A 23274-nucleotide genomic window follows, 5' to 3' on the forward strand; every position below is an offset into this window, starting at 1 on the left:
GTTAAACCTATACAATCTGAGTGTTCAAAAGTCCACTATTTATTATTATTATTATTATTATTATTATTATTATTAATTAAATTTATAACCCACTTTCCCCGCAAGCAGGCTCAGATCCAATAACATCAATTAATAAAAAACATTAAAACTTAAAAATCAGTATAAGAGGCAGCGACTCTACAAGCGGCCCACTAGCCGAACCCAAAACTAAATACATCTCATGGGACAGGAGATGGTACACATTAGGTGAATCGGCAGACAGTCAGGAGGAGGGGGCTACATGCCCCCTCCACAGGAAACCGGCAAAGGGCTTACCCACACCCTAACTTCAACACGAAAACTAGAGTGGGAAGTCACAACATAATAAACTATTTGATCCACTTTTAATAAGCAATATCATAAAATACCTTGTTGCACAATGAAATTAATTATTATTCCAGAGCTCTTTTCTGAGTTCCTGGGTTCTGAATTAACCCCCCAACAAGGCCTTAACCTGTTAAAATTATTTTTTCACGTGAATTTAATACAATAACACAGAGGGGAGCGGCTGGTGCGGAGCTAACGATATTCCGTATGCCCATTGTTGGTGTCTACTGTTGGTGACACATACCAGACCTTTATTCATACGTTTGACTGTTTCTCTTTTCTTGTATGTTGAGCTTAAATATAATAGTAGATTCCCATAAAAGAGCTATTCTTCCTTAAGGATTAAAGCTGGTAGCTGTGCTAGTCTGTTGTAGTAAAATAAAATAAAAATTAAAGACTAATAACATTAGTTTCATTGCGAGCTTCCTTGAGTCATAGCTCACAAAAGGTGTCCCCGGGATTTTTAGTTTTCTTCCCATATCTGAAAAGATATTCACGAACAATCCACTAGGTGGCACTATAATACTTCATTCAGAATTTCGAGTAAGTTGCTCTAGAAACATCAAATACATTTCAGACCGGTTTGGGAGATCCTAGTCATGGTTAATAACACCTCTTAGACTTGACTGTAACCTGCAAGATTAGGCATTAACAAGTCTAAATTATTTTAGATAAATTGCTGAGTATTATCATTTAACGTGGGCCAAGACAGACTGACTTTACTTTAAGCAGAACATCTTTCCTCTCCCATCTTCTTCAGCCGCTTCTAATCTCTTAGGCTAATTTTGAGCTAGTTCATGTATTGATAGAGTAACATAGGAGCCATTTATACATAACCATACCCACTCTTTTCTGGAAATATTGAATCAGCATATGGAACTGCATTATATTGATTCAAATCTTTGATCCATAACTTGACCGGCTGTGATCAGAGTTTTGCTGCAATTGATTTTTTTTTAATTTGATTAGTTCAGTTTGTCCTTTGACACTTCCCAATGACTTGGGGTGAATAGGGGTGTGCGATCCTGGTGTGGGAACTGGCAAAAAAGCCAGATTTATACTGATCCTACTATATAAAAGGCTAAGCGTATTCAAGACAACTCAGTTCCTACCCTGGTGCACCACCAGAGGGCGCTGCGGTGGAGGGAAGCCCAGATGAGACAGCCAGACCTCCAGAGAGAGCGCCACGGCAGGAAGCCCAGGCTGGGATCAGGCGTGGAGCCAGTGGCAATGCCCACCCCCCTGCCTTCACCCAGCTGGAATTTGGAGCAGAGCAGGTGGCAATATGCCCCCTACCTTCACCTGCTGGGCTCAGGAGCGGAGCAGGTAGCTATGCCCACCCTGCACCGTCACTCAGCTGGGCTCAGGAGCAGAGCAGGTGGCTATGCCCACCTGCCCTTCATCCAGCTGGGATCAGGAGCAGAGCAGGTGGTAATACCCGTCCCCCGCCTTCACCCAGCTGGGATCAGGAATGGAGCCTGCCTTCACCCAGCTGGGATCAGGTGCAGGGGAGGTGGCGATGCCTGTCCCCCCTGCCTTCATCTGGCCAGGATCACTCACCGAGGAGGAAGGAATGCCCACCTGCCCGCCCTCCTCTTTCTAGAGCCCGTTGTATTTTTTCCCACAACAGGCTTTGTTGCTAGTCTTGCATAATCTAGCTCTGCCAGTTCTCCAGGGCAAACTCTAGATCATATCCTAATACATGGACTTGCTGGGCCAAATTATCCAGTTCTAGGCAGCTTCTGCAGGCAGCCACAGCAGAGACAGAGTGGTGGCAGAGAGGGGACGGTGGTAGTGAGAGCACAGTGGCACAAATGGAACCAAGCTCACTGGCAGGGCAGAGGGGGAGCCAGCAGACAGAGTGGATTCCCATCCCATTCTGCCCCTTCTCCCTTCCCAAGTTCCAAAATAGCCCCATCAAGCACCCAGCACTAGCCACGTTAAACACCACGGCTCGGAAAGTGTCATCCCCACTTGCTTTTAGTAAAGAGAATATATGTGGGATTCTCTGGTGTGACATTGGGATTCTCTGATTCGTCCTTAGGACTCATTGGTTCAACAAGAATAAGCTTGCATGGGAGTTATGTTCAGCCAGAGAATCCCAAGTTGGGGGGTGGGGGAGCTGCGGAGTTTAAAGGGCTTGGAAATGTTTCCTCCATTGGAAACAATGGAGAGTGACTGGGACCATCTTGTTCAGGGGCCTGTAGAATTGGACCCCAGGGTCTAATCCTCCAGAAATTTGGGGGGTCTTTAGTGGATAGTCAGGAGTAGATTTCCTGCAAATTTAGTGGAGACTGCTTTAAAAATGCCCCCCAGCCCCGAGACATTATTGCCCATAGGGAATAATAGCTGGTTAAATCCGGGATTCTCTAACCCAGATCAGGGACCTTGTTTTGTTTTTTAAAAAATCCAGATCCATATTACCCAGATTTTTTTGGTGCATGCATACTCCTAGTTAAGACCAATTTAAAAAAAATCCATACACAGTTAAAAAAATTAAGATTACCAGATTCACTCTGGCTCCTACATTTGATATGAGCTGTGTCACTCATGAAAACGTGTGCCAGAATAAATGTTGTTTGTCTCTAAAGTGCTATCGGAACCCCATTTTATTTTGCAACCCTAGCTGATTCAATGCTGGCACAAAAATAGCTTGGTATGATACTTGGAGGTTTTTTTATTATTGTGCTGATTACCTTAACTTGAAGAGGCCTACACTTTTCAACAAGAGGAAGTGAGAGGGACATTTATAAGGCCTGCCTGTTCAGTGTTAATAGTCAACATTCACATTTAATAAGCACAGCCTATTTCACGATCCTTTTACCTGCTGTAGATCAGTAGATTAATATGTCACTGACTCTGATCAAATCTTGTGAGACAGGTAATAGGATTTTCATTGTTGTTCTCATTTTTCAAATTCCGCATATTTTGAGGCACAGTGTCAATAGGCATGCCTGTAGTATCTTTGCACTATTAAGTTTTTAGCATTTGTCCCCAATCACAGCCAGCCTTATGCACTTTGCGGGGGTTGGGATGGATTGATTTCCCAAATCACACTGGAAAGCAAGGGGCATGTTCATCTAGTATTTCAGTCCATCTGCCGATTTCCTTACTGTGCATTCAAAGGCCACCCAAAACCTCAGCACAGAAACCCAGTATGTGATTTAATTCTATATAACATTTCAGTGGATTATTTTTGCTCTTCCTAGTCGCGGTAGCAGGTTTGCTTGTTCTGCTAGATTTCCTTAGGCACAGACAAATGTGCTTTCTCTTAATTCTTATTTCCTGTGTTGCCGTCTTCAGGCTGGATGATCGATGCAGACAGTCGCCCCAAATTTCGGGAACTGATAGCAGAGTTCTCCAAAATGGCTCGTGACCCCCAGCGCTATCTGGTTATACAGGTACTGCTCATTAATCATTTGAGGTTTGAGGTTTCCCCCTCCCCAAGGAAAACGATGCATTGGGATTAGGTTGGAAAGAGAAAAAAAGTATAATATTGTTTGTAGTGCATTCTGCATCCTAAAGATATAGCTTACAAAATGGTATACACAAAGGCGGCTTGCCCACTAGGCAGCTATAGCCACTAGGCACCCATGGCCCCAGCATCACTGCTCTGGCTGGCTGGCCACACGGCCAGCAACTCGGGGCTTGCCGTGGCCAACTAGCCATGCAGCCGGTGACTCAGGGCACTCCCAAGCTGACTGACTAACTACTCAGTCAGGTACCTGCCTCCAGCCTCACTTGCCCACCAGTGTGACAGAAGAAAAAGAGCAGAATTGCATCAGGTGACTCAATAGGAACCCCCAAAATCTCTATAAGCTTTACCATAGAGATTTCAGTGATTCCTAGAGAATTGCCTGGAAGTGGTATCTCTTCCACGTTCAAAGCAGTTCCACACACTTTCTCTGACTATATCAAAGGGTAAGTGGGCCCTAAGCCACCCATCCAATTTGTGGCTCGTGGTGTATCCACGCCTCTAGGGGGAGGAAGGTTTTCACCCAGAAATCCCTTGTAGTGGCCCAAGATATACAAAATCATGATCAAATAACTTCACGTCTAAAAATACAAATGTGGTTCTGTTTGTTGGTAAGCTAAACACCATTTTATAACCTAGCAACACTGACATAGTCCTGAATCTACTTCAAAAAGCTGCTCAGGCATGGCTAACTTTGAGATCACAAACCAGCTTTGGCCCAAATAGCAGCTTCATCTGCCTGTTGGTGACCCTACCAACTTGGAATGAACATGCACTCATTTTTTGATTCTCAGTTATATCATGGGAGAAGGGCAACATATTCCAGCCTGCAGTGTTTCCTTTCTCTTTGAATTTTGTGTGTAATGTCATAGTCATCCCTGACTGTGTGTTCTCTGTAACTGTGAACGCTCTTCAACTAGCAGAGCTTTTATGGATTTTAGATCCAGAGGAGTGAACTGTGTTAGCTTTATTGTTGCATAAGCTTTTGAGAACCACAGCTCTCTTCATCAGATGCATCTGACGAAGAGAGCTGTGGTTCTCGAAAGCATATGCTACAATAAAGTTGGATATTCTTAAAGGTACTACTGGACTCTTTACTATTTATGGATCCAGAGGAGTTAGCTGTGTTAGTCTGTAGTCACATCTGACAAGAGCTGTGGTTCTCGAAAGCTTATGCTACAATAAAGCTGGGTAGTCTTAAAGGTGCTACTGGATTCTTTACTATTTATGGATTTTGTGAAGGGACAGGGTGATGTAGCAAAAAAATTAGTGGTCTGGGCTCTAGCAAATCATCAAAGGGATTTCCAAGAAAGGAAGAAGTTTCCAAAAGATTAGTATAACTTCACTTCTGTTGTGCGCTCTGTACATTTCTGGCCCCAGACTATAGTCAGGAGCATCCAGTATCTCTCTAAAGACAGAAATCAACCATTCTTGATCTGAATCCATATTTTAAAGCTTAATCTGTAGGACTTGATCTTGGAAATAATCTAAGAAGACTAGCTGTTTGATAATGGTGCCGCCTGAAATTACAAATTTTTGTTTTTACTTCCCTTTGGATAGGGCGATGAAAGAATGCACTTACCAAGCCCAACAGAGTCGAAAATTTACCGTAGCCTGATGGAAGAGGAAGACATGGAGGACATTGTGGATGCAGACGAATACCTCATTCCTCACCAGGGATTTTTCAGCAGCCCGTCAAATTCACGGACACCGCTCTTAACTTCACTGGTATGGACTTGCTTTCCCAAAATCTTCTGTGGTTGAAAGTGAAAATGCTGGGGGGTGGGGGAGGGGAAGCTGTGTTAGTCTGTTGCAGCAGAAACAATAAAGAGCCGGATTACATCAAAAAGCTTTTTTAAAAAAATATACTGTGGCCCAAACTTATGCCACCAACATATCATGAAGCTGCTGCTGTACTCCATTGTATTTCCAAACATTTATAGCATCCAAAAATGTGTAACATCCAGTACACTTAGGTAATCTGGTATTTTTCTTCTATTAAAGCAAGAAATATCTAAATATTCTCCTCTTTCATTTTAGAGTACTACCAGCAATAATTCTACAATGATCACCTGCATAGATAGAAATGGGGTAAGTGTAGGCAACTGAGAAGCACCAGCAACAACCAGGGAACAGTTTCTTGGTTCCATTTTGCCTATAGCTTTTTAAAAACCCAAAAAAACCCACCCACAAGCCATTTAATTTATCTATTGAAGCAGGGTGGCTGTAACTTGCTATCTGGAATTACATGCTGTAAACATTTCCCCTTTTCCTTAACTAGCAGGGATACCCAGTGAGAGAAGACAGTTTCATCCAGAGATACAGTTCAGATCCGACTAGGGCGTACCTGGACGACAGCTTTGACGATGGCTTCCTGCCCGCTCCAGGTGAGAGAACGTGTACACTTAAAAACGTGTGAACCTTTGTCCATTCTCTGAGAAGCAAATGTCGTCATAAGAGTGACACCCCCACTAATTTCATCCCTTGTATAAGTGGAGATTCCGAGCAAAAGAGCCAGTGCAGTTTTGTGCCAGGGAATCCATACAAAGTGACATCCTTTGTAAACCACTCTGAGTGGACATTAAGTTGTCCTGAAGGGCGGTATATGAATTCAATGTTGTTGTTGTTGTTGTTCAGAGTCCCCAAACAGATCTATTTTTTCCTTCTACTGGCAATCAGTAAATATTAAGAATGATAGGCTTTACCAACAGGTTAACATGCTGGGGTTCCAAGCTAATAATGTGTTGGATCCATACAACTGGTTCACTCCATCTCACTCAGTTCTTCTCCCTCCTATCCCTCCTATATCACCCACAAGTGACTTTTGGAAGTACAAGTCCCCTGATCTCAGTACAGCCTTTTTTGAGGAGGTAGGCAAAAAGAGATTCCTCCTTCCTCTTTGGGAGCTGCTGTAGCACAGTGGTTAAGTGGTTCAGCTGCGAATCAGCACTCTACTGGTTGGAATCCCACTACCGCCATGAGCTCAGTAGGTGGCCTTGGGTAAGCCACTCCTCTCAGCCCCAGCTCCCCAGCTGTATTGTGGGGATAGTAATAACACTAACTTGTTCACCGCTCTGAGTGGGGCACTAATCTGTCTAGAAGAGCAGTATATAAGTGCAGTTGTTGTTGTTGTTACTATTATTATTATTTCTTTAGTAGAAAAGCTGCTTGAATCCAAACCAGTGATTACAGCCCTATAATTTCTTAAATTATTTTTTTTCTCTCATGACTGTACTTGTTGAAACATCTAACATAGATTTCATCTACTGTGAATGCTTGAGAAAAGTCCATCTCCCCTCCTTTCTCTCTGAAAGAAGGCATCCTGCCATGTACAATGTATAAGCAAGGGTATAATTCATCCCTTAACCTGTTAATTGTCCCAGTTCCTGCTCTCTAGGCCCTTATTTCAATGGTCACCCTCCTGGTGGCTTCCTGGCCTCTGATTGTCTCTCTGGGTCCTCTGAACCTGTCTCCTGAGCTCCCATAAGGGTGGACAGATTCCTCTTGTTCATTTTTCTAAGCCTACTGGATTGGCTGGGCCAGGTGTTCTGCTTCCTCAACCATCCAGTTGTTCATGAAGCGTTTCTTTCGGTAATTTTGGAACTGGCACATGCTCTGTGTGTGATTGCAGTTCTCTGTTACTTCCATTCATGTCACTTTTTTTTCCTTCTAGCTAATTTGTGCACGAGAACGAGTTCGCACAGCAAAGCAATACTCTGTTTACCATATGAGTAAACACACCGTTGCATCAACTTCTTTTTAGTTAGTGGGAAGTAAAAGACGTGCTGTGCGTCCTGTGCAAATGCAGCAGTGAATTTATTGATCCTTTCATAATCCTGGGATGCTTAGAAATATCTCATTGTCATTTGTGCACCTCAGCAGTTTTGCTGGAGGTGTTGATCAAAGTCAAAGGGAAGGGTCTTTTCTTTCAAGGAAGATAACTTTTTCTCCTCCCTCTTCAATAAGAATTCAAAGCTTTCTAACCAGAATGCCTGTTAGGGTTGATGCTACTGATTACAGAGATGCAGATGACCTTTTAACGGCCTTCAAAGTAGCATCAGCCAGCCCAACAGTGCGGCAGGCAGTCAATGGCTGCCATTGAACAGTGACAACGGAGGCAAGGGCTGATGCTCTTACTGGTGGACCTCAAGAGGTAGCAATGGAGGTAGGAGGCAGTGGGGGGCAGTGCTAGTTATCCTCCATAAGCATCCACCGTCCCCTCAATGATAACTAAGCCATGTTTTATAACAGATGGTTCCCTCAGTCCTCAACTAATATCCATCATTCCCCCTGCCTTGCTCCACCAGTAGGTTCTGGCAATTTTAAGCAACGTTCTGAGATTGTGGGTTAAATTAGAACCCTAATTAACCCTAACCATGATTAACTTTGTTTAATTTGATTACTTATTTGGGGCTTGAGCAAAGGCAGGAGAGCAGCTGTAGTCCTTCCCCGTGGACTTACTCAGCAGAAATCAACAGCATTATGTCTGCACCAGCCAGTTGCAATTAATACTCACTTTGATCGTTTTCCACAATATTCATTCTCTTCTTTTTTTTCTGTCTTGTCTTGAAACTGTTTCAGAATACCTGAACCAGCAAGTGTCCCAAAAGCCGTCTGCTTCTGTGGTACAGAATCCAGTCTATAGCAGTCTGTCCCTCCCTGCTGATCCAAGAGTCGAGGCCGATTCGAACCATCCGAATTCCCACAGCACAGCTCTGGACAACCCAGAGTATCTCAACACAAACTTATCTCCTTTCGCTAACACCGTTTTTGACAGCTCCCCCTACTGGGACCAGACAGCCAACTACCAAATAAATCTGGACAATCCAGATTACCAGCAAGACTTCTTGCCTAGAGAGACCAAAACGAATGGCCTTGCTAAAGTCCCTACAACTGAAAATCCAGAATACCTGAGGATAGCAGCGCCCAAAAGTGAATACATTGAAGCCTCAGCGTAACTACTAAGAGAAGCTTCTGTTTGCAGCAACAACAAACTGGGGACAGAGGTGACAGTGCTGGCTGCCATAGAAGCAAGATATAGACAAATAGAGGAGCAGTCACAACCACACCACCAGGGCACACTTCCCCTTCCTAGTACATGTGCTGGTTTCACCGAGCTTGCTTACGACTTCTCTTACTTCTGTCTATACAGAAGATGTTATTAGGTACCGAAGGACATCCGGCCAGCAAGAAATTGCCGCATTCATTCCTTTCTTTCTTAGCAAGCTATGTGGGGTAGAGTCTGTATATGAATACAAATGGCTGTGGTCAGCATCTACTATGCCCTTGCGATGCTGTGTATTTTTTTTAATGTTTGGTATTTTTCAAGAGCTTTTATGCGATCAAGACATCCGGATGATGAACTGTTGGATGCCATTCACATGGAGTGGTGGGGAATTTCCGTTGTTTTAAAAAAGAGCCAAGACATTTTTTTCAAGTCTCCCGGGCAATGCTAACACAGCTTTTAAGGTTAAAGAAAAACACATTCCTGTGCATTGGTCTAACTCTTTAAACGCCAGCTTCACTTGATATTTTGTTGTACAGAGAAAGAGATTCTTCTCACGAGGAATTTGTTCAAGTTGTTTCTGAAAAACTGACTCACTGTGGGCAGAGTTTGATTTCTGCTGGCCCATTGAACAGAAGGGCTTGCCCTGGAGCACTCACTGCCACCTGACCACTATTCCTGGGAAGCCGGAACTCTGCAAACTTCAGATATTGGTCAGAAAAAGTTTATAAAGTACTCACTAGACTTTCTGTAAAATGTTCACTGTTGGCCTGGATCACAGAATTCCGTTTTTGTTGTTTTTTGCTTTTGTTTTCTGGCTCCACTATTTTCTCTAGAGTTGGGAAAGATAAATTTCAAAAATTTACCTTTAAAAAGCTATAAACAAATATTTTTAAAAAATGAATTTAAACAATGAGGAAATGCTGGGGCTGCAGTTTGGCTGAAGTGGTATGAATCCAGGCATAGCTGTTCTCAGCAAATATCAAAGGGCAGAAGCAGGGAAATTCTCCTGCACAAGCTCTGTTCTCATGAATGCTCTTTGACAGCTCTTGTTTATCTTAGTGGGGGGTTGTACTGGAGAAGGCCCTGTTGATCATTCACTTTGATCTGTAATTCATTGGGCAAGGGGTAGGGAGAAATGAAGAAAGACGTTACCACTAAGGAAAACCACTTAGAATTCTGTCATACTTAAATGAAGCCCAGAGATGAGAAGTAACCTGGCTCGTGTGTGTGTGTGTTGGATAAATCACCAATAAATACACACCACTAATGTGGTAGGAAGGGAGAAGTAGTATCGAGAATCAGTTGCCTGCATTTTAACACAGAACTTCACCCTCATATGCACCTATTCTGGAAGAAAATCAGGCCAGGCCAGCACCATGTAGCCTACGTAGACTGAATGCCTTCGCTGCCGTGTAGATAAGTTAATGTTGAAACCTCTTTCTGTTGCCCTCTGGAAGGCATTTCGTTAGAGAGCCCAGCTGCTCTGGAATCATTGATCAAGAACAAAACATCAGAACTTGCTCTGAAGGGAGAGAAGTAAGCGAATGAAATTAAAAGTTTTCCATGTGCTATTTGAGGAAATGGAGGAGTAGCTGGAAAAGTCATCAGTAATCTCACAGAGAAAAACTTAACGGTTCCTGGGCTTGTATCCCCAGAGTCTCACGCCCACTAGATTGACAGCCAGAGAGCATGCAGGGCTGAGTAGACTGGGCCAGCAGAAATAGAAGTAGTAAGAAGCTAGCTTATTTTCTGATTTTCATTCCATCGCATCTTTCTCTGGCCACTTACACCAAATTACATTTCAGTTACATTTACTCGGGATTTCAGTTGGTTTATCTATGAAACCACTATGAATCTTCAGGCATGAGTTTATGACAGACATCTCTGGTAACCCGTGCTTTCGGAATGCATCCTTCACACATTGTGAAATTTTCAGAGTAAATTCTAGTACCTCAATTTTTGGGGGTGATGAAGTCAATCCATCAAATTACTTAAATGTATGATGTAATTTTGTTAGGTCCCTGGTCACTGTGATTACTGTCCCAAACTAAATGAAAATCTGAGAAGCATGTCGATCACGCAAGCATGTCTGCCGTGAGTTCTCTGATTTCAGAGCCTCTTGCAGTGTTATTCCTGCAGCCTGGCTCCCGCACGCATCATTCAGCTATTTGCGATGCCTGTATCTCATGCCTCTTGAAAATAAGAGGAATAAACCAAAGTGAGGTATCAACCTTCCTAAATGAGTACAGAATTCTACTACAGCTGTATGTGAAACAGCAAGAGAACACAGGTCCTGTATCACTAAAAGAACATCAGAAGGGGTCCGTAGTGTGATATTTCTATAGTGTGATATTTCTATAAAGGACAGAAGCGTCTCCTCAAGGAAGATTGCTCCTCAGGGAACAGATACTGGACCATCAACCACACATGCATCTATTGTGCAGGTCCGCTATGCTAAATTCTTCCCACAGTCCCACTTACAAAAAGTACTTCTGTGCATGATCTTATCCGAGTGTGGATTTCCTGCTATGTTTTGCCAGTAGCCACAGTTCCCCCAGTTCATGTGCCAGTTTATACAGCCTATGTGAAAGCACTTCACTTTTGCAATAACTATTGTCAGTTGGCAGAAGGGAGTGCGTCACCAGCGTATCAGAAGGAGGGCAGGATTGTCACAGTCAATCTACACGGGAGTCCCACATCAGTTCCTTTCTCCAGAGCCTCTGTAGAATTCTGGTGACTTAAAAAGCAGCCCTGAATTTTAGACATTTTGCATTTCCTGACAGGCATTTCGTGGGAGCGGGGAGATGTAAAAGTTACGGGCAATAACCCATAAACTGTACCTACCTCTTCAATGTCGGCTGTTGTGAACATTGCTCTAGCTTTTCTGATATTTATATTTCTCTGTGAGAAAATATTTTAGTTGGAGCAAAGTAAATGTTTTTTTTTTCTGTTTGCACCTCCTAGTCCTTAATAAATGTGTGGTAAAAATATTGTGAAATATATCGAATTCCACTGCCAAAGGTGATATTTTAAAGATAACAACGTTTTATAACCATCCTAAATCACTATTAACTGTGATTTTTTTTCCTGTTAAAATCTCACATTTCTTACTTTGCCTTCCCAATAACTTCCCGGTTCTTTTTTTTCTTTTGCTTTAGCACTTTCAAAGTCTTTTTTAAAAAAAATAAAAAATATTTTTAAGATACACTTTAATTATCTTTTTACATACAAATGGGCTGTTAGGACCAAAGAAATTTTCTTGTTTTTAACCCATGAATAAAAAAAAGATTTATGAACATTTCCTTAGGTTCTCATTATTAAACCTTTTTAAAAAATCAACTGTGGACTGGCATAGATCCTATTAAAACCCTTACAAAACAAGTATCAACTTTCAGGAGTCAAAGCTCTGAAAAAGAGAGCCTTGACTCTCAAAAGCATACACCCAGGAAATCCTGTTGGTCTTTAAAGTGCTACTGGACTCAAATCTTGGTCTTCTTTTGCAGACCAACATGGCTACCTACCCGAAACAATGGGTCTTGCCACACGAGACAAAATACACTCGAATTACACAGGTAATTCAAGTGTATTTTGTAATTTGAGGGTAAAATACACTTGAATTATACAGGTAATTCGAGTGTATTTTGTAATTCGAGTGTAATTCAAGTGTATTTTGTCTCGTGAGGTTTGACCCTTCCTTAAAGCAGGGACTTAAATGCTGCCTTGGACTATCAGTCGTAGAAGCACAGTAAGAGCTCATTAAAGCAAGCATTTTTCCATTTCAGGACTGCCATGAGCAGTCTTGTCTCCAGATAGCCTGGAGGGGTGGAATATGCTGTGGTTGCCAGGCCTATCAGTTTGTCAGTGCACATATTTCCTCATATAAATGTTAACATGGCTGCCACAATGAAAACAGACTTTTTTCACCTAGCCTGATCATATACTTGATCTGTTTTGAATTCTATAGGCATTCTTTACCCTTGTGGGAGAGAACGTTTGGGGAAATTCTGGGTGACATTCTCCATTAAAGCAATGAAAATTCTCCCTTGCACTCACACAAAAGTTGGTGGCAGTCGGATTTTGAGGGATGTACCAACTGTGAAGACAGATGGTTGTAATTGGGCTTTTATAAAATCAAAGCCCCAATAAGAATTAGTAAAGGCAAGGCCAGGGGAGTAGGAAATGGTGGTCTTGGTATCTTCTGTCATTCATTCTGTGGGACCGGCATCACAAAGGGAGCAAAGCTTGTTTTTTTCCCCAAAAATGCATAAATTGTTGGTCTTCATTGTTTTAAGCTACAAATCTGCTGTTTGGAGGCTTCCTTGCATGTTGCAAGGTGGAGTAAAAATGTAATGGATAAGCTATCTTCCACTTGCAGTCAAGTAATTTCATTATGGTAAAAATACACATGACTTTTAAAAGAACTCATTGCAGGATTTCTGGCTGCTCTTTTGATTGAAAACAATCCTCGAAATGTCAGGGACCCTAGTCCTTGCCCTTTTTGCAAAAAGATTGTAACTTTAGATGGGGAACCGTTTATCGACATACCATCCATGCAATCTGTGTTGGAATGAAAGCAAATAATTTGGGCATCCTTGTTAATGCTGGTGGAAAGTGCTATCAAGTCACAGCTGACTTCCGGCAATCCCCATAGGATTTGCAAGGCGAAAGATGTTCAGATGTGGTTTGTCATTGCCTCTCTCTTTGTAAAATAGTAGAGTCCAGTAGCACCTTTAAGACTAACTAACTTTATTGTGGCATAAGTTTTCAAGAACCACAGCACTCTTCATCATCTAACAAAGAGAGCTGTGGTTCTCGAAAGCTTATGCTACAATGAAGTTGGTTAGTCTTAAAGGTGCTACTGGACTCTTCACTATTTTGCAACTGTAGACTAACATGGCTAACTCCTCTGGATCTGTCTCCCTCTTTGTAGAAACTCTGCACTTCCTTGGTGGTTCCCCCATCCAAGTACTAACCAGAACCAGCCCTGCTTAGCCTCTGAGATTTGCTAGCCTTGGCCATCCACGTCAGGGTTCCTTGTCAATACCACCTTAGAAATCAGGAAGAATCTAATTTTGTTCAACAAGAACAAATCTTAGAACTGATTTAACATGAATAATGTAACGTCAAACAGGAGGGGAGGAGTTCCATTTCAGGAGGACCAATCCAACATGGAATATCTGTGTACAGAAGTAAATCCTAGTGCAGCCATTGTGTATCTCAGTGCTCATTTGGGCCCCATCAAGCTGTCTGGGTACATCCTGTCTAGCAGATGGGGTACCTTATCCAGGGCTGCTAGAGCTGAACTGGGGCTCTGGCACATAAAGAACCTGTGGAACTAGTAGTAAGTGTAAAGAAGTTCTGTAAAGTTGTAATTAGCATTGCATAGAGAGGATTAGTGTAGGCCATATAAACTATTGGGTAGTATATCTTACAGTTCACTCTACTACGCACCATTCTTGTGCAGACCATGTTGAAATACGTAGAAATTATGCAGGAAATCCTGCTGTCTACCAGCATCTCTTGTAAATGCATTTGCCTATGAAAGCACAATTTGTACAAATAATAAATGCCATGTTTTGTACTGTTGAATTGTTTTTAGCGTCGATAAATATAATTTTGTATATGAAGTGATGGAAACTAAGGTGTGTATAATTGTTTTCCATTTTTAAAAGTTTTTTTTTATAAGAACAGCTGATATTGTAACATAGCCGATGATGTTGGATGGAAGATAATACTTTTGAATTGCATGTAAGATTTAAGCTTTGTGGAGTACAAATGAAAAAAAAATCCCTTTTTTATTCTGACTATTGAAAATGTGTCTGTGGGAATTTAACTAGAAGTTGGGGGGGATTGTGACTGCATGCCTAAGCACACTCACCTGGAGGCATGTTCTTCTTGGACTAATAGAACTTGCATCCAGGTAATAGTAATTAGAATTGGAATAGTCACAGTAATTACTAATAAAGCACTTTTTTAAACTTTGGAAGTCTTTACTCCTATCCTCAGGTCCAGAAGAGGTAATTCAGTATCCATATTCTGAAATTCACCAGAGTCAACTTGGAGGGGAAAGTTAAGGTCCCTTATATTGTTGTTGGGAAAGGTTATATTTGTAGAGCAATCCTAAGCAGTTGTACTCAGAACTTTCATTTTATTCCGTGGGATATACTCCCAGGAAAGCATTCTTTAGCATCGGACATGTTTCAAGAGGTGCATCCAATCTCAACAGTGTGACTGTAGTAAAGGGTGAGGGAAATAACTACCAAAATCAGAGATCAACTGGATCTAGACAATACAGGCTTCTCAATTTAAAGCACAAAATAAGGGCTACTATGTTTATTAATTGTGGGGAAAACTGACAGTTTATACTACAGACATGCATTGTTCTTAAACCACTTAATTCCCTGTTAGAGGTCCATAGCCTCTCTCTTCACAGCACTGTAAGTACTGGGAAAAAAGGATAACTATTAAATGACTGTTACTCTCTAGAACAGATATGTCTTGAGGGTCTGTTTCTTTTTAATCTGGGGGCAGTAAGACAGTCAAGGCAGATGTTTCAGAAATGTTGAAAATGTCAACGAAAGCAATATATGAATGGTAGAAGTGGATATGTAAAATTGCAAATCTGGTATTCTGCTAGTCTGAAAATCTTTCAGATGAACTTTGTATGAAAGAAATTGCCATTTTTTAAAAAAAAATTCTGTTAGTCCGTCCTTTCTAAAATGGAGGCAGCATATTCTACCAAGGTTCTTTTTAATACAATTATCAGTGTAGTCACTTAGACTTTATATCCTTGTTTCATGCAATGGTAGTACTGCGTTATTGAAGTATGGTGGTTTCATTTTAATAAAACCTGAGAAATAAATATGCCTGTCAGTTACTTTATATTCAGACCAAGATGAGAACAGAACTGTTAGAGGATGGGGCACATAACCATTTTCCCTGCTGATTTTTCCAGAGTAGTGAGTGGCAAACACCAGCCTGTCTGTTACCCTCTTACACGAATTGCTCTTACACCTTCAGAGTCAACATTAGTGTCCCAAATCAAATTATGAAATGAAATGAAATGAGAGAATAAAAAGATAGAGAAACCAACTGTCTCAGGAAAATGTCATCACTAGAAACAGTGGCATAGCGTTGGGGGGCAAGGGGGTGGTCACCCCGGGTGCATAATTTTAGGGGGCGGCGTGCCAAGGAGACCCTGTGCTGCATCCACAGGATGCTGCCCGCAGCATCCTGGCCATCTGCCACGCCGACGGGACAGCTAGTTCGCTGAGCTGGCTGTCCTGCAGCTGAGGAGCGCACTTTGCTGGCGGCAGCACTGTGGGCAGCTACCATGGAGGGCTGCCTGGTAAGGGGCGGGGAGGCAAGCAGCCCAAATCGCAGGAGTGCTCCCTGTGTGATGATGTCACTTCCTGGAAGTAACATCACGCGATCCCGGGAGTATATGCATGCAAAATGCGTGCATGCGTGTGGTGTCAGGGGCGCCACCTCCTGCCGGGAGTTGCCCCAGGCACTGCCAAGCCACGCTATGCCACTGCCTAGAGATGGCCACAAACCAGGAAAATGGCAGTTCATTGCAGTTTGTGGTTTGTCGTGTTTCACAAACCATGAACCAGCATGAAATTCGTGAACTGATTCATTTGGTTCACGGGTATGTCATTTCTGAGGCCGCAGACGGTCTGAAGAAAGCCCATCCCTCCCCTTGCCTAGGAAACTGATTGATTGGTGCCAGGCTGTGTGCAATGATGAACCGAAAAACAAAACAAACGAACTGGCCTAAAAATCGTCGCAGATCATCAGAAATGCCCTGTGACAAACCGCCAGTTTGCGAACGAAAAAACAGCCCAGTTCATGACAAACTTTGGTTTGTCTTTCGGTTCGTGCCCACCTCTAGTCATCACACAATGTTGAGTATTTAAGGTTCTGGTGGTGGCAGAGTTTCCTGCTAGTGGCTTCCTGGCAGATTCCCCTGTGTGATACCCAGGAGTTGTGTAAAGTTCTAACAAATGAATAGGCTGGTGGCCTCTCCCAGCAAGATCGCTTGAGCTTGAAAGAGTACGGTAAATCCAGACGCTGTTCCGGTTGGCACTTTACAGGGTAGACTCTCTGGGGTCACTGGAGTCTCAGGATGGGGAGGATTCTAGGCCTTAGCACTGATGTTCCAGCCCTTAACTGCCTGCACCTCTCTAAGCAATAGCCCCAGGGGTGTAGACAGTAATAATGATAACAACATTCGATTTATATACCACCCTTCAGGATAACTTAACACCCACTCAGAGCAGTTTACAAAGTATGTCATTATTATCCCCACAATAAAACACCCTGTGAGGTGGGTGGGGCTGAGAGAGCCCTGAGAGAGCTGTGACTGACCCAAGGTCACCCAGCGGGCTTCAAGTGGAGGAGTGGGGAATCAAACCAAGTTATCCAGATTAGAGTCCCATGCTCTTAACCACTACACCAAAGTGGCCCTCAGTAGACAATCTGACCTGTGTGACTCCCGGTTCACAGAACACCTGACACAAAGCATGTGTTGGCTGGGTGGCTTGTTTTTTTTTTTTAATGATCCAGTTTTCCTCATTTGCCAGAAGATGGGTTTTTATTTCAGCAGCTGTACAAATAGCAAATACCAGAAGTTACTGCAAGGTCCACAGTAGTTAAAGTTGACCCACAGGAATCTTCTATTCCTTAACCATCCGGCTTTTCCAGATGATTGAATATTATTTGCATTGAACAACTGCATAAAAATCCCATTGTTTCCCCACATAAGTTAATAAGGATTCATTATCTTTGGACTGTAGGTGAGTCACAGCCAGGAATTTGATTGTTAGGAGTTTGGGATAATCAAGATTTGGATGTGATGATAATATATTGATTGTCACCAGCACAAGGCAAATGGCACTTAAACGCATGAAAATAATATGTAACACATATCATTTTATAGTGTTCAAAAAGCTTCCTATACATCATCTTAGTAATCACCACAACAACCTTGCAAGGTTGATAGCAAGGCTGAGGGTAAAAATAGTATAGCTAGCAATTAAAACCGCCTGGTTTCTTCAGTGCAAGAGACAATATTGAACAAGGGAATTCCTTGATCTCTGCTCTGTCTCCTAGCCATGACATTATATCTTGAAATCACTAGACTTCAGCATGCATAACTGTTCTCAGTTCTGACCACAATGTGTAAATAATAGCCCTCTTCAGTCATTTAAGGCAGGACAGCAGGTTGTGTGGACAAGGACTTTGCATACAAAGTAGTAAATGCATAGAGCTCGGTCCCTACCTTCAACTGAATCCATAGAGTTTGGAGGCAGGGTCTGTCACCACGGTTTTTCTGCTGCAGTAATCCTGCTTCTCCTCCCATATATTCACAGTACACGTGGAGAAGTGTGAACAGGTCTCTGAAGAAATGTAGGTTACTTTAAACAGCAGGTATAGATTCCTCCACTATTCAAAATCTTTACCTTCTTCAGCCCCACTTTGCTGGAATCTCTTTTGTGCCCCATAAAACTTCAGCGCACCAAGTTTTCTTTAACGAAACAGCCGGCTGCCTAAAGGCAGTGAGCTATTCTGCTTCCCAGAATGTTTAATTCAGTACAGGTTACTCTTGTTCAAAGTATAGATCTCTCAAGCCAGAAACCTAATTAGAACAGGATCTGCTGTACACTGAATAAAACTTTTGCTTTTCCGCAGTGTCCATATCCTCAATATGTACATTTCCAAATGTTCACTTTTTTTTTCTAATGAAGAAATGTTATCTTAGAGTTGACATAATTGGATTGCACATACAATGCCAGCAGTGAGAACTTTTGACGGTTCCACATTTTATCATTCACTCTCATACATCTGCTGTTCTTTTATCAGGCCTGGGGGTTGGACTAAATGACCCTAGAGGTCCCTTCCAACCTTATGATTCTATGATTCTATGGCCTGGCACCTAAAAGCGAGTGCAGTGGGTGCCAGGTGAACCCTGAGAAGAAGGGCATTCCACAGACGAGGTGTCCCCACTGAAGTTGTTTGGCTCATGTCGCCATCCACACAGACACTGGGTCAAATAGCACCTTCTGTTCAGGGTAACAGCACAGCCAGGACAGCTAAAGATCCTTCTGTATACTGACCTGGTTGTGACCAGAGCAGAAACAAAATGCGCAAGGAACGGAACAGAACAGAACATGCAAATCACATACGACAGTGTGACACTGGAATTCACAAGTTGGTTCCCGGGTCCCCACCCTGCGAACTCCATCTTGTGGAAACTAGCCTCTAATTTGCCATTGTTCTCTGATCCTAAAGGAAACAGACCCGGTGAATTTCTGCTGTGCCTGCATGACAAACACCTATCTGGGAAAGGGGAAACAGCATCTCGACTTAAAGTCTGTGCTGCTTCTTGCTGTTTGGAACTGTACCTTTGCAAAGATCAAATTCATTGCAGTTCAGCCAACCTGTTCTCATAGCTGGTGCTAAACAGCTGCGTCTCAAGCTGAAGTCCAGAAGGCTGGAGGGACCCAGGGAGTACCCTGCAACTTACAGTCACCTTGCTCAGAGCCCAATCCCATTTACACCAATGTTCCTTGGAGTCTCTCTACACAAGACACCTCGGCACATGTCTGTCAAGTGTAGGGAGACACAATGTTAGCCAGGAAGTGTAGTTTTAAAAGACAGAGCCTGCGGAGATCACTCCTCAGAGTTTGTTAATTTCATCTTCGTCTCCCCAAAGGCTCTGTTAATTTCACCTCTCCAGTCTAAAATTGTGTGGGATCCCAACCAGAGGGCAGTGAGGAATGGCAATAGGCTGGAGCTGCCTTCCAGAGCCGGGCTTGGACCTGGAGAGGTTATAAGGGGCTGAATTTTCCCTTCTGGCATTTGCAGCCCCTTCGCACAGCCCCAATGTATGGCAAAGCCTTTGCCCTGCCACCAGCTCTGTCTTTTAAAAATATCTTTCCCAGCTACCATTGCATCTCCCAAAAAGTGTTCTTCACATGTCTGATGTCTAATGTAGAGAGACTTGTTTCTTCATTTCTCCCTGGTAAATCATTCTTCCTCTCTTGCCTTTTGAGGAGATTTTCAACTTAAGTGCACTAAAGTTTCCCCTCTTCCAATTTCATCCTTGGATTATCAAGGCAGGAGAAGGGCACGCAACCCTGCCAGAGGCTCCCTACCTTGATCAGCATTTCAAATGGCCAACACCCTGTGAGGCTTATCCAACCCCCTACGGGCCTCCTTTACCACCATCAACTTGCATGAAAAACCAGCACGTCCCTTTCCCTCTGTGCTGCTTCTCTGATTGGAAATTCACAATGTTGGTACTGGGTTGTACTTGGCTGGTACTTGGCCTACCGGGGCTTAAAACAACAGAAGATAATTTCTGAGTTGGGAAATGGAGAGGGGGTAAAGCCCTTCTTCCCTGGATGGTTCCCTTGGCGTACAAGGGTGAAAATGACTTTAGTTTCTTCCTGGCATTGGCTTTCTTGGGAAGGATCAAAGCAGAAGATGATGTTAGCATTTTTTCACCAGCTCTCCATACAGGTTTACTTTCACCTCTCTTTGTGGGGCCAGGTTACACCCTGAGTCCCAAACCCAGAACTCCCTGCAGTTGGGCCCTTAGATGCCTAGTTTTGAAATGGTGGAAACGAATCCCGCTGTCCCTGCTGAGCAATGTCATCATGTTGGTGGAGTGCTTTCAAGTCATAGCTGACTTACGGTGACCCCTGGTTAGGTTTTCCTGGCAAGAGAGTAACAGAGGTGGTTTGCCATTGCCTGTTTTTATTCAATAGCAAATGATGCAGAGGGCAGGAAAGAATCTAGAGCCTTCAATCTCTGGCATGTAATTTTCCTGGTAACTCAACGCCTTTTGCTTTCTTCTTTTTATCAACTTGTTCTTTTGCTTTCTTCTTTTTATCAACTTGTTTAAAAAACGTAATAAAAAAAACGTTTACCACCACAATTGTTAAGGCTCAAGAACAATGCTGTAGCTTGCAATCTTTAGGGGAAACTGGCCATAATAAAAGTTCTGGGGGGCTTTGCCAAACTGGTGCAATTAGGAATGCTTGTGTGGAAATCACCATCTTAAAGGGATTGGAATAGAAGGATCAAATTCCCGTTTTCCATTTTAAGTTCACCTTTATTGGATTATTCTATTGATTGACCAGACTTTCTCACAGTCTCAGGGCAACATACGGTGCTTTGAAAAAGGAAAAAATGGCAAAGATAGTTCAAGATGTGACTACAATTCTTTCAACTTTCAACCCATAGTATTTTTACACTCCCAGAGCATGCTGGGAAGGAACCTGGCCCAGCAACTTGGCTGAAGCGGGTCTGAGCCTGATCAGTTGCTGGCTGTGAGACTTCCGGGTAACTCTAGGTACACTCCCTTGACTTCCACAGAGAAAATCTGAAATCTACAAGGAAAAGATAGATACAAGATGTCGAGCTGCAAGACTGACTTACAAGTTTGGTCCACTGACGCACAAATTGGTGGGAGCCAATTTTAATAGATAAGCACAAATCTATTAATTGGGGCTAATTTAAAGGCCCTTTTCACACTGCTTACTTTGACTTACAACGACGTGGAACATCATGCTAAAAACGCAGAACATCGAGTTTTCTCGCGCGAGATTTGCACGACATCGCACAAATCTCACGCAAGAAAACGCGATGTTCTGCATTTGTTTTGGTGGATTAAAGCATTCCTCTAACCGCACCTGGCTTTTGTATGTTATCTCCCTCTTCCTTCAATATCTCCGTAAGATGCAGATTAAAGGTCAGAGAACACTAACAGCTAAAAATGTTTATAAATAACAGACCCAGCCATCAGCAAAAATCTAGCATTACAGGCCCTCTTGAACCACCAAATGTCTGATCTCACAGCAATATCCTTCCCTGCTTGGTGTTTGCCAGCCTGCCGGGACTTGGCTGAGAAATCTGCTGAGTCTTGTGTCTATCGGCATATCTTTCTTTGTGCCAGAACGCAGGAGGCCAGAACCTATTTCACTGCTGGAGCACAGCCTTGGAATGTAAATAAAGGGACTCTGAGTTTGTTACAAGTGCAGGTCTTCTTCATCATAAAACTAGAGTTTTTAAACAAGCCTTCAATCCCTTAGAAGAAGAGGAACGTGCCATCTAGTCACAACTGACTCACGGCGACCCCAACCATGCGGTGTCCCAGGCAACAGAGAGGTGGAGGTGGTTTGCCATTGCCCTCCTCCTTATAGCATGACCCAATCTTCCTTGGAAGTCTTCCTTCCAGAGCTTTTTTTCAGCTGGAACGCGGTGGAACGGAGTTCAGGCACCTGTTGAAAATGGTCACATGGCTGGTGGCCCCACCCCCTGATCTCCAGACAGAGGGGAGTTGAGATTGCCCTCCGCACCGCTGAATGGCTCGGAGGGCGATTTAAAACCCCCCCCTCTGCCTGGAGATCAGGGGGTGGGGCCACCAGCCATGTGACCATTTTGCCAAGGGAGATTTAAGCTTTAAAAAACTCCCCCCCTTGTTCCAGCTGACCCAAAATGACATCATTGTGCAGTCCTGAGTTCCACCGAGTTCCACCACCTCTTTTCCCAGAAAAAAAGCCCTGCTCCCTTCCAAATAACAGAACCAACAACAGTTCATTTGTATATCATCCTACTAGCCAGATTAGTGCCCACTGTGAGTGGTTCGGGTCTCTGCCCAGGGCCAACGTTGCTTAGCTTCTAAGTTTGGGGAAGATCAGGCTAAGTGGGCTACTTAGGTTGCTCAATGAGCTTAAGAAAGGTGTGACTCTGCTAAGGACCGCAGTGTTAAGTCAAACACTCTTTCACTGAGCTGCTGTGTGTCTAAAGGCAAGAGAGTTTCAATGGGGCTTCTCTGCTAAGAAGCTAAAGTGTATTTTGTAGCTCTGAGCACCTGTGACCTTAGTCAACCTTCAGGTTCCTTCCAGCTCTGCAGTTCTATGATATGATGACTCAACCAGCTTCCAGCACAGTTTTGTTTGCAGTGTTTCTGCTGTGCGTCTTCCCAGCTTTTGTTCAGGACCAAGAGCTCAGCTGAGCATGACTGAAGCATCTGTACAAGCCAAATAACCCGCAGAGTAAGAATAACGCATGTCAGGAAGCTGTCAGCAGGCAGGGCAGGTCGGAGAGGGGTGGGTGGGTTTGTTTCAGATGCAAGTCTTGTTATGGGCTTGCTGGCCTTGTGCATTTTCAAAGGACAAGTGACGGTATCTGTCACAGACCTCAAAGCCTGCCTGCCCCTTCTGTGCCAGATTAAAGATTCTATGCCCGTTCTAGGAAAGGATGCTTTAAAGTTATTGTTGCAGCTGTCTTAGGAGGGGGGGGGGGGAAGAGTCGCTGGCCATGAGATCCATCTGGGTGCTGTTCTGTGACCAGAATGGGGCTGCTATGTTACAGCCTGACAGGCACATCTGTAAACTGCTGGGATGAAAAGTGG

General features: G+C 43.2%; 1 protein-coding gene across 3 annotated transcripts in view; it reads left to right on the forward strand.

Annotated features, from left to right (window-relative positions):
- The window catches only part of EGFR (epidermal growth factor receptor), a 197500-nt gene extending 182673 nt beyond the window's left edge, over window positions 1–14827 (forward strand). The window contains exons 24-29 of one of the 3 annotated variants that reach the window (XR_008597872.1): window positions 3670–3767; window positions 5402–5569; window positions 5882–5932; window positions 6123–6228; window positions 8423–12421; window positions 12475–14827. Coding sequence is in view for 2 of the 3 variants with exons in the window: in XM_054992123.1 (XP_054848098.1) it covers window positions 3670–3767; window positions 5402–5569; window positions 5882–5932; window positions 6123–6228; window positions 8423–8799 (800 nt within the window). In the remaining variant the exon portion in view is untranslated. Of the gene's footprint in view, window positions 1–3669; window positions 3768–5401; window positions 5570–5881; window positions 5933–6122; window positions 6229–8422 lie in introns of all 3 variants that reach the window. The other 2 variants (XM_054992123.1, XM_054992125.1) reach the window with 2 other exon arrangements.
- Window positions 14828–23274: the final 8447 nt, after the last annotated feature.

Source organism: Eublepharis macularius, chromosome 11, assembly GCF_028583425.1.
Source record: "Eublepharis macularius isolate TG4126 chromosome 11, MPM_Emac_v1.0, whole genome shotgun sequence".
NCBI classification, from domain to species: domain Eukaryota; kingdom Metazoa; phylum Chordata; class Lepidosauria; order Squamata; family Eublepharidae; genus Eublepharis; species Eublepharis macularius.